Raw genomic sequence first — 12,224 nt, 5'->3', positions numbered from 1 at the left:
AAAATAGTATGAGATCCCCTTATCTTCTAACCAATTATTAAGCTGAGGCGTCTTTAACTGAGGATCAATATTTCAAACCCAGGTTGTCTTATCATATTCATGACAAAGGGTTCAGGAAATTCATAACATGGATAGTCCTCTCTCTCTTTCATGAATTGTCCATTTAGGGTGAGAAGATAATGATCCATTGGGATTGCTTTCTTTTGGGTATTAGTGTTCCTACGCGCATTCGCCTTTTCCTGGGCTCGCTTAAGGTCTTCTGGACTAGGTTCAAAACCAAGTCCAAAAGTGTCCAATTTAGAGAGGCCAGGTAGTCCCATTTGCTTTGCTGTCCCTTTCTTCATTCCAAGGGTCATTCCAGGAAAGTGTCCCTGTTTTTCGAGGATAGAATTTACCGTCATGTTAGAATGGAGGTTGTAGTAAACAGCGGTCATTTCATCCTCCTCGATTAAGGAGACCTCTTTGTTAAAGCCCCACAAGTCTTCGTCGTCTTCATCGTGCTCAACATTTATGATGGGATTCTCAATAGCTCCGATTCTCATTAGTGAGGCATCGATTGTAATAGAGATTCCTCCAACTATAGCTTTCACTTGTTAATAAAGGGACGGTCTTTAGGTCGTGAAGCCAAGGGTGTCCCAACAATAAGTTGAAAGATGCTTTAATGTCCACTACTTGATAAGTAGTAGCATGTTCTATGACTCCTTCCGTTACATTCATGGTGATAATTCCAAGAGCTTGGCGGCGAGTGTTGTCATAGGCTCTTATTCTTTGTGTACATGGAGACAAATCTTCATCCCTTATTCCCTACATTCTCGCAGTTTGGAGTTCACAGACATTAATCGCTGATCCATTATCTAGAAAAGTCATTGTGACATTCATCCTCTTGTAGATTACTGTGAGATTAAATGCTTTGTTATGTTTATCACCCTCTAGAGGTAGGTCCTTATCGAAAAAGGTGATCAAGATGATTGGACTAGGAAGATCACTCGTGAGAAAGTTAGCCAACACCTCAAGAGTTGTTTCTGAATATTTTCCTATTTTGTCTAAAGCATTCATTATTGCTAAATAGTAGGAATAGGTATGGGAGCTAAGAGTTTCCATACATTTATATCGACTTTAGTATTCATTAGTTGTTTGACAACATTGTTGTCTTCTATGTTGGGTATGGGAGCTTGCTAAATAGTAGGAATAGGTTGTTGCACGGTAATGGGAGGTTGCATTCTCCCGCATCTTGTGAGAACATCTATAGGTGAATCTTCTTCATCCCAAATATCGTCCACTTGATATGTTGTGGAGAGTGGGGTCTCTTCCATATCATTGAAGGTAGACGTCCTCATCGTCACTGCCCCAAACTCCATTCATAGTAGCATCTTTCTCTTGTGGAATTTTGACTACCTTTTTATTATCAATCACTTTCTGAATTAAATCTTTAAATTTAAGACAATGTTCTATTGTGTGTCCCCCTGATTGATGATATGGACAGTAGAACTTGTCCATCCTTTTTAGTGATTCAAATGGTCTCGGTTCAAAAGGTTTAATCTTTCAATTTTCGGAGAGAATTTTGAACATATTCGCACAAGTGGTCTTAATTGGACTGTAAGATTTATGGCTTCTTTTTGGTGTTTTGACTACTTCAAAAGAAAATAGTTTCTCCATAGTATTCTTTATAGGTGTCGTCTCTTCACTAACATATTTACTTTGTTCTTGCTTTGTGCGTTCAATAACTTCTCCACACATGCCTGTTGTTTTCTTCATCGTATATATGAAGGGCAACACATCTTCTTTAGTGGCTGGTTGATGAATTGGGGACCAATCACTCATGGCGTCGAAGAATACTTCTTCTTCTTCTTCAAATGCATGAGTTTGTTCAACTGGTTTGATTAAAGATGAGGGATCTACACAACTTTTCTCATCAGAAATAGCCAAGGAGTTAGAAAGTGGTGCACTATTAGTGCTTTGTTTCTTGCTTCCAGGAGGCACTGAGAGTTTATTATCATCAATCAAATCTTGGATAGCTTCCTTTTAGCTTCCAGCAATTCTCTGTAGGATGGTCCTTACCTTGATGGTATTTGCAGTGTGCATTAGGGTTCCAATTAGCGGTTCTGCTTTCGACTGGTGGTTCCCCAAATAGTCCAATAAGAGTTATAAGACATTTTGCATGACGACGGTCAAATGAGGTGTTATAACTCATACCAATAGGAGTAAAGTTTCTCCTAAATGGTTTCTTTTGTCCTTGATTATTTATGGTGAGGACTTCATTTAGATTAAAGGTGCTAACATTATTTGAGTGGGTGGTATTGGAAAAAGAAGGATTGTCGTTCTTCTTTCCTTACTAACTACTGTCAGAGTTAGTGTTAGCAGCTTTTTGCTTTGCAAGGTCGTCTTTAATATTAATTCCAATGTCATAAACGACCTTAAAATTATTCAAGTTGCTTTAATACTTGATATGTTTGGAATAATATTCTGAATGGAATGGCGGCCTTTGAACAAGTGTATTATTCTGATAGTGGGTTAAAAATTATTAGAAAGCTAATATATTCAGTAAGGTGAAGTGATCGGAATGCCTAGGTGGAGACCGCTTCCGATCAGTAATATTAATGTATAATTAATATTACAGCTTAATCTTGACTGACCCCTTCGGGTCACACCTAAGCAATGAACGAACCGACACGACTAAATAATACGGAAGAATTAATGAGGCGCCCGAGTAATAAATATTTAGACGTCAGAAATTCGAACTTGGAGCGTCGAAACCGACGGTCAGAGAATCTCAAATGTCGAGCCAAAATTTAGGATTTGGTGAGACGGGAAAATACTTCAAGTAACAAATAAAATCCTAGCCATGAGAGAGGCGAGGAAAGCTCGCCAAATTGGAGCGTGCCACATGGCAGCACACATGGCAAAATGCAATGTGGCAGCACGCGTTGCAGCGCACGTGGCAGCCTCTACGTTGGCAGCGTGCCACGGTGGCAGCACCTGTGGCAAGGGCCGTGGACCCGGGTGATGGTGAAAGGAATGGTGTCCTTTGAACAAGTGTATTATTTTGATAGGGGGTTCAAAATTATTAGAAAGCTAATATATTCAGTAAGGTCAAGTGATCAAAATGCCTGGGTGGAGGCCGCTTCCAATCACTAACATTAATGTATAATTAATATTACAGCTTAATCTTGACTGAACCCTTCGGGTCACACCCTAGCAAATATACGAACCGACTCGACGAATTAATTCGAAAGAAATTTATTCGTCGCCCTAGTGTTAAATACTTAGACGTCTAAAATTCGAGCTTAGAGCGTCGAAACCAAGCGTCGGAAGTCGAGTGAAAATAGTACAAGACGAGACAAAAAATAATAATTAATCAACAAGACCAAAATACCCCTAGCAATAACAACTTTCTCTCTCTAGCACGTGCTTCTCTCTCTAAACCTCTGTAATGGCGAGGAAACGAGCGAACAAGGAGTCGACTAGAGTGCGAGAAAGCCATGAGAAATCTGAAATTCGTGAAGGATTTGATCTTGCGAATCCAATGGCTACAGTTTCGAAGACAAAATCGAGATTGAATGGAGAGGGTATTCCGCAATTGAACTTTGATGATGCTGATGAATTGGAGAATTTCATCATTTCACCAGCTCAATCTATTCAAGAATTGATTCATCGATCTAGGATGAAGTCTCAGCTGAATGAATGGTTTAATGTGATTGCTCCTTCAAGTGGTACTGTTCGATTGGAGGAAAACAGAGCATCTGCGACAGAGGTAAGCAATTTGAAGCCTTGATTGCAATTATCTGTTGATGATGTTAATGATGAACTTGAATATTGGAAATTGGGGGTTGTTATTGCTTATGTGTTGGGTAATAATCCATTTTTATCTGCTTTTCTGGGTTTTTGTATGAGGATTTGGGGAGATAAGAATGTTGATAAAGTAATTCCACTGAAAAAGGGGGTTTTCTTGATATGATTTTTGAATGTGGAAACTAGAGATAAGGCCTTAAGTGCTATGCATGTTATGTTCGATAGAAGACCTGTCTTTCTGAAACAATGGGTAGATGACATGGAATTTAATGTCTCTGAATTTTCGATAATTCCAGTATGGGTTCAATTGCCTAACCTTCCTTTGTAGTATTAGGGAAAATCTTGTTTAGAAAAGATAGTTGGCTTAATTGGTACGCCAATTAAGGCAGATTCGGCTACTCAATTGAAGGATATGGTTGCCTATGCTAGATACTTGGTGAAAGTTGAATTCAATGAGGAGTTTGTTGAATCAGTGGAGTTTATTACTGAATTTGGGGAGATTTTTAATCAGAAAGTAATTTTTGAATGGAAACCCAGCAAATGTGATATTTGTAAGAAAATTGGGCATATGAGCAAAGATTGCAAGGTGGTGAAGAAAGTGTGGCAACCTAAGCAGATTCAAGCTGAGAATGTGAAGCAGCAGGATGCTCAGGTTGAGAATAATAGTAAGAATGATGATGGAAGTGAGGGGGTTGAGAATGGTGAGTGGCAGTCTACTCAGGAGAAGCATAGAAGTAAGAGTCCTGGAGAGAAAGTGGTTTGTCCTGTTCCTGTTAGGAATTCTTTTACAAATTTACAGATGGATGATAGAATGCAGTTTGGGGATGTGAATGAAATAGGGACTGGGATCTTGGGTGTTACTCCTAGGAAGTGAGTAGTTTTAGACCCAGATCATGGATAGTGTTCTGATTTGGAATGTTAGGGGCTTAAATAGCCTTGAGAAGCAAAAGGAAATTGGTAATTTTGTTTTGCAGAATAAGATTGGGTTATGTTGTTTGCTGGAGACTAAAATAAAAGTGGGGAATTTTCCTGGTATTCATAAAAGCATGTTTCAAGGATGGTGTTTAGCCACTAATTTTAATAAGGTGAAAGGGGGAAGGATTTTAGTGGCCTGGTTACCTGGTTTCTTTCATGTAAATGTTGTACTTACTGAGAGGCAGTTGATGCATTTAACTGTTAGGAATTTGACAGGAAGGGTGTCTTTTGCCTTCACAGTTGTTTATGGCATGAATGATGGGAAAGAAAGAGAGGAGCTTTGGGAAGGTATTAAAGGAATTCATGATAGTATGGTGGGGCCTTGGGTTATTTCTGGTGATTTCGATTGTCTTCTCAATTTTGAGGACAGATTGGGCAGAAGTATCACTCAGGGGGAGGTGATTCATTTTAGAGATTGTGTTCAGTATTGTGGCTTAAGTGACTTGAATAAGATGGGAGCTACGTTCACTTGAAATAACAAGCAGCTGAATGAAGATAGGGTTTATAGCAGAATTGATAGAACCTTGATTAATGAAGATTGGGGTATGCAGTTCTCTGACTCTTATGTTCACTATATGCCTGAGCTTTGGTTTGATCACTGTCCAGCAGTGATAAGACTAATGAATCAAAAGACTCTGAATATGAAGTCTTTTAGGTTCTTGAATGGGTGGGCTGATCATGATAAATTTCAAGATATTGTGAAGTTGGTTTGGAGCACTAATGTGAAGGGTATCCCAATGTACAAAATGCTTGTGAAACTGTAGAAGCTGAAGTATGTGTTGAAAAAGTTGAATAAGATGGAGTTTTCTAAGTTGGATGTGAGATATTGGAAGCTAAAGGGTAAGATTGGGGAGATTCAGGAGCAGTTGCAGAAGTGTCCTACTAATGAGATTCTAAGAAGTTCTGAAGCTGTGAAGTTAAGAGAATTATGTGATGTGAAGAAGCATTATTTTTCTGAGCTCAGACAGAGGGCAAAGATTAACTGGCTGCAAGTGGGGGATGATAATACTGCCTTTTTTCACAGAAGTATTAAGCTGAAAGCCTTTAAGAAAAAGATAGTAGCTGTGAAGAATGAGATGGGAGAGGTGTGTGATAATCCAGAAAGTGTTGTTAAAGGCTTTGTGGATTATTAGAAAAGATTATTGGGAACTGATGTTGGGGATAGGGTAGCTGTTAATGTTGATGTGGTTAAGAAAGGGTGTATGCTTACAGAGGAGCAAGTAAAGCTTATTGAACTTCCCTTTACCAAGAATGAGATTAAAGCAGCTTTATTTTCAATCCCTGAGGATAAAGCTCCAGGTCCTGATGGGTATTCTAGTTGCTTCTTCAAGAAAGCTTGGGGGATAGTTGGGGAGGAGTTTTCTGCAGCAGTATTGGATTTCTTTGAGAATGGCAAGTTGTTTAAAGAAGTTAATTCTACTACTCTTTCCTTGATCCCCAAGATTGAGCAGCCTGAGTTAGTGATTGATTTTAAACCAATTGCATGTTGCAATGTGGTTTATAAGTGCGTTACTAAAATCCTGTGCTTGAGGTTGAAGGTGGTCCTTCCTGATCTTATTTCTCATTCTCAAACTGGGTTTGTGGAAAACAGACATATCATTCATAATATTAGTATAATTTAGGACTTGGTGGCTCATTATGGTAGGAAAAATGCTCGTAGTAGTTGTCTATTGAAAGTTGATATCAAGAAAGCTTATGATTCAGTCAAATAGGAGTTTCTTGAGGAAATGCTTATAGCTTATGGCTTCCCTGGAAAGTTTGTCAAGTTAGTTATGACTTGTGTTTCTTCTGCTGCCTTTTCTTTGAATATTAATGGGGGTCTAGAAGGTTTTTTTCAAGGTAAAAGGGGTTTGAGACAAGGGGACCCTATGTCTCCTTTGCTGTTTGTGTTGTGTATGGAGTATTTGTCTAGACTGTTGATGTGTGTGGGGGATGATAGGAGGTTCCAGTTTCATTCAAAGTGCAGAAAATTGAAGCTGAATCATCTAGTTTTTGCAGATGACCTGATCTTGTTTAGTAAGGGTGATAAACAGTCTGTCTCTTTGCTTTTGAGAAGTTTAGCTACTTTTGCTGCTTCTTCAGGATTGGTTGCTAATAGTGGTAAATCTAATCTGTATTGCTGCAACATTAGTCCTGCTGTGAAGAAAGATTTAATTGAGGAATCTTGGTTTAAAGAAGATTTTCTGCCTTTTAAGTATCTTGGAGTTAGTGTTAGTTCTAAGAAATTGAATAAGACAGACTGTCAATGTCTTATTGATAAAATTACAGATAGGATTAGATCTTGGGGGTCTAGAACTCTCTCTTATGCAGGAAGAGCTTAGCTGGTTAACTCTGTCTTGATGACTCTTCATTCTTATTGGGCTTCCATCTTTATTTTACCTAAAAGTGTGCTGGATGGGATTGTCTCAGTCTGCAGAAAATTTCTTTGGGATGGGAAGGCTATTTCTAATAGGGTTCCTCCCATTGCTTGGGATTTTGTGTGTAGAAGTAAGAAGCAAGGTGGGCTTGGTATCCATGATTGTTATCTTTGGAATCTGGCAGCCTTGGGGAAGCATATTTGGAATATTGCTAGTAAACAGGACAGTCTTTGGGTAAAATGGATCAATCACTTGTATATTAAAGAGAGAAGCTGGAAAAGGGTTCCTTGTTCTAATTCTGCTAGTTGGAGCTGGAAGCAGTTTTGGAAGCTGAAGGAAAAGTTCAAAGCTGGATATTCTGGAAGCAAGTGGTTAGCTACTGGAAAAGATTACACAGTTGCTAGTCGTTATAATTGGTTGAAAGAAGAGCAGCAGGATGTGCCTTGGTGTAACTGGGTTTGGAATATAATGAATATTCCAAGACACAGCTTTACTAGTTGGATGATTGTGTGGAGAAGAACCAGAGTCAGAGCAAGATTGGCTAGATTAGGCATTATTGATGCTTCAGATTGTCCTTTGTGTGGACTGTTTGAAGAAACAGTTGAGCATTTGTTCTTTGAGTGTCAGTACACTAAGGAATGCTGCAGGATCATTGACAAGGTGACTGGGTATAATTGTGACCCAAGTACTCTGGAGAGTTGTAATGACAAGTTAAAAACTATTACAGGAAGATTTAGAAGACAAGTGATTCAGAGCTATTATGCTAGGTTGTTGTATTCTTTTTGGCGGTAGAGGAACAAGGCTGTGTGGGATTTATGTCTGCAAAGTCCTCAGCATGTGATGAAGAAGTTGCTGTGGGATATCTATCATAGAATTAGTGTGGTAATGCCTAAGAAAACGAGCAAGAGAAATAGGGAGTGGTCTAGAAGCTTAATCAGATAGTTGTTGCTGCTGGAGTCTTGTTGTCCCTGGTTGTATTTTGTTTGTAGTTTTGCTTGTTTTTTGGTTCTGCAGTGTGTTGCAGTTCTTGGTTTTCTGTTATGCCCTTTGTTGGGGCCTTGTTTTGGTGTAATTATTTTCTTGGTGTTAATATAATTTTACCTTATTTCAAAAAAAAAAAAATACCCCTAGCATTGGAATGCCCCGAGCAAACCAAGTGCTAGGGGCATTTGATATAGCATGGTGGCTAGCATGCGCACCAAGCCGAGCCTAGGCTAGCTGGTGCGTGCTAGCGCACCAATGCAAACATCGCAACACTAGGCACATCCTAGTGCGTGCTAGTGCTGCCTTATGCGAGCATTGGCTAGTAGCTAGCACGCAATGCGCGCTAGTCGCAGTAGTTAGCAGCAGCATGGCTGGGCCATTGCGTGCATTCTAGCGTGCTGGGCCTGCTGTCAGCCGCGCATGGCAGCCCACCTTGGGTGCCTTGGTGCCCAAGTGTGGTGCCATGTGGCGCGATTTAAGAGGAGGTTTGAGGGGTGTGTTGGCTGGTTTTTGGAGAGGGAGTGGGGAGCAAGTTTTGTTCCCCCTCCTCCAAATGGTCCTTACCTAACCTCTCTCATAAGCTTGTCACTTGTTGATTTATTATTAGTTTGATTATTAATTTTATTTTAGCTTTAAAATAAAATGGAAAAATCAAATTCTCCCACATTGATGGGAGAGCCTTTTTCACTCTCTTGTTTTCCCTATAAATACCCAAGTTGGGGTATTGGGAAAATCACTTGAGTGAGAGTTGAAAAAGGCATCACCATTGTGAAAACCTTTGAACTCATTTAATCACTCGGGTTTTGGTCGGACCTTGATAACTCCAAGGTAGCGGACTTAAAAGTCGGTGTTCGTCCTTTGTGGGTGGATACCGTTGGAGGCTCGGTATTTTTGGAGCTAAAGCTTTCAAGTAAGAGCCCATTAGGTTGGGCGAATCACGCGTCAAAGGTAATTTTCGATTTTACCCTTTTATGTTTATTTGTTATGCTTTATGGTTTTATTAATTGTGAGTGGTTCTTTGGGTCGGGGTCGTTTCAGCAGTAAGTTGGACTTACCAAACCCTAACAGCGGTATCGGAGCCACGCTCGTTTATTTTTAAAATCATAATATTTTTCAAGGTGATTTTTATGGCTTAATTTTTCTTGTTTAAGTTGCTATTTAATTTAGTAGCTCGTATTATCTATTTTAACCTCGTATTGAAGCTACCCTCAGCCCCAAACCCAGATTTTGACCCAAAAATAGTGAATTTTGGGTGGAATATGTGTTCTAGAAATGGTTTTATCCTATTAGGCCTCGGTTTTTAGCAAAAAAACGACCAAAAATGCTATTTTCGAGGAATTTTTCGTTTTTACGAAATTTTTAAGTATTTCAAACCTTGAAAATTAATTGAATATTTATGGTGGTTATGTAATTGGTTTAATACATATTTTATATGCAATTTTAAACCTCTTTAGGCATGATTACTTGGTAGTAATTTGTGCTTGAATGCTTGGTTTTTTTTTCACATAATTGCAAACTAATTGCATTAAGTGTGAAATTGTTGTTCTTTGAGGCTTCCAAGTATTAAAGATTCACTCTTTAATTATGTTAAGTGATTGAAACTTTATATAACTAAATTCCATGAATTTTTGTTAAACTTTGTTGATTTTATCATTTTTAGTTGATTGGAATCATAAAGTTTGAAACTTTGTGATAGAAAAATTGTTTATCTTCATAATGGAAGATATAATTTTTTCAAGGATTCACAAGTATTAAAGTTGGAATCTTTATTGAACTTATGTTCACTTTTCCAACTTCCTCTTATTTTGTCAAAAACTTAAGGTTAATTTAAATTAATTAAATTAATAGTGAGTAATTGTCCTTTTATTTTTGTTGCACCAAGTTAAACCAATTTAATTAAAAAATGGTTCTTGGGAATTAATTTGGTTACATGCAGTTTAAAAATTTTCTTTAAGTTAGACTTGTTTAAATTATTTAATTTTGCTCATTAAATTAGTTCTAAAATTAGTTTAGAATTAATTCCAAAAGTCACGCAAAATTTGGGATCAAATCCCGAGGCTAATGTCATGCAAAACAAGGCATAAGTGCCCTTGTCTAGTAGGGCTGCATAGTAGCCCGCATGTGGCTGCCAAGGGGCCGCCATGCCCTGTGCGTGCAGCTAAGTCGTGGCTGGTGCTCACGGGCGCAAGCAGCAGAAACGCGACAGCAGCATAGCAGCAGCACGCTGCCAAGTGCGTGCGTGCATGTCTGCTGTGTTGCGTGGTGCTTGGGGCTGCTGTGGCGCGGGTGTGTGGGGCACAAGCACATGGTGCATCGCTTGGGACTTGGTGCATGCGTCGTGTAATTAGGGGTATGCGTAGACGTTGCTTGCAAAGCAATGTAGTGCAATGAACTCGTTCAACATGGCCATCAAGGGCCAAGTTTTTTATCTGTGAAAGTTTGCTGATGTGGGCGGTGTAACGCTTAGCAACATTGGGCCCACTCCCACGTTCATTCAGCATCTAACGGTTGTGCGAAATGTTAGCACTCCATGTCTTAGTGCTAGGCAATAAGACACTTTGCACTACGTATTTTTGCTTGAAAGTTGTCGTTTTAATTATTTTATTAATCTATTTTGTTTTAATTATTTTAATAAATTTTGGAGGCTAGGCCTCGGTTTTGAGCGGCATTGGCGAAAATTTATTTTGACAAATTTTGGGAATTATCGGCTTAATTAAGTGGATTAATTAAGTTGGATGGGAAATTTAGTGGGAGCTTCAAATGTTAATTGCGCTTGTTTACATAACCGGTTAAAACAACTTTGACTAGTTTTAATAGCCGTGTTAATTGGATTAACCACCTAGTTTAGTTACTAGTTCTCGTTTGTTTATGCATTGTTACTTGTTTATTGTTGTAAAATGCATGGGCCATTAACAGATAGTGAATGGATGAATGGAATGTATATTCTCTCAGAGGTTTTTATGAAATGGAAACTAGTGGGGCCTGATTAAGATAGAAAATATGGACTGCGATCCGTGATGTATTTTTGTAAATCTAAATACGCTCTGCGTACCGTTGAGTATTTTTGTACCTTCATATTTAGATTAGTCCTAATCGTAGATACTAGTAGTAGCATTTAATTATGGTCAAGTCTTGATGATGGAGGTTCTTGGAAGACGTTGCCATTAAGTTGCAAATGAAGACCTTTTGATGATTTGAAGATCTTAACAGGTCATGCTAGTTGCCAAATGCATCTATATTTTTGTTCTTCGATATATATATATATATATATATATATATATATATATATATATATATATATATATATATATATATATATGTTTATGTACATGAATTATATGTTAGATGCATGTTTAGGATTTCGAATGGTGTGATGATTAATTAAGTTCACTTAAATCAACAAACATAGAAACCCTAGGTCCCTACATATTGAGTAAAAACTAGCCATTCCAAAACAACACTTACCGGCCGAACGAGGGTAGTGGTGGGCTACGCCAAAGCGAGGCATCACTACCTCTCCTAGGAACTAAGGCATACCGGGTATGCAAGTTAGTTTTGGTTGTAATCAACGATATGAGTGATGGAGTCCTAACATGTTGTGGCAAAGTGAATAAATTGTTGAGAGAGCATTAGATGCGACGATTGATTCAACCAAGAGTGGCTTGGAGCCATTAGCAAAACGTTGCTTACCTTAGGAGATTTAGTGTTAAGACAAGCCAAATCATGCTTAACCACTCTTTGTTTCTTCGGATCTTGGAATTGACTTATTCTCACCAAATTGGGGACAACTTTAAATGTGTGAATAAGAAGTTTTAAATAAGTTTGATTCAAATGCATGAATTCAATCTTATTTAAATTTCATGAATGGTTTTTCATTTTAAAATTCTTTCAAATGTAGAATCTTGTCTTCAACTATCGACAACAATCTTATGTTCCCAGAACTTCCCGAGAAGTTATCATTTAGCTTGAATTTGGTAAACTTCAAGGAATGGGAAGAGGAACTCTGTTTGACCCTCCGCAATTGCCACCTAGAGCATATCTTGGATACTCCCATCCCGAGTTTCTACTCAATAGGGATTATGAGCGATATGGCTCATGCGGAGTGGAGTTATGATTGCA

General features: G+C 38.5%; 2 protein-coding genes across 2 annotated transcripts; both read left to right on the top strand.

Annotated features, from left to right (window-relative positions):
• The first annotated feature begins 4,682 nt into the window (after positions 1-4,682).
• LOC145557565 (uncharacterized) lies at positions 4,683-5,528 on the top strand. Its single transcript, XM_081618740.1, has 2 exons — positions 4,683-5,162; positions 5,316-5,528. Exons 1-2 carry the CDS (start codon positions 4,683-4,685, stop codon positions 5,526-5,528), a joined length of 693 nt encoding a protein of 230 aa, XP_081474866.1.
• A 1,575-nt stretch (positions 5,529-7,103) lies between these two features.
• On the top strand, positions 7,104-8,193 carry LOC145557563 (uncharacterized). The gene is made up of 2 exons (XM_081618739.1): positions 7,104-7,888; positions 8,136-8,193. Exons 1-2 carry the CDS (start codon positions 7,104-7,106, stop codon positions 8,191-8,193), a joined length of 843 nt encoding a protein of 280 aa, XP_081474865.1.
• Positions 8,194-12,224: the final 4,031 nt, after the last annotated feature.

Source organism: Chenopodium album, chromosome 9, assembly GCF_948465745.1.
Source record: "Chenopodium album chromosome 9, dcCheAlbu1.1, whole genome shotgun sequence".
Lineage (NCBI taxonomy): Eukaryota > Viridiplantae > Streptophyta > Magnoliopsida > Caryophyllales > Amaranthaceae > Chenopodium > Chenopodium album.
This window is presented reverse-complemented; position numbering and strand designations above follow the sequence as displayed.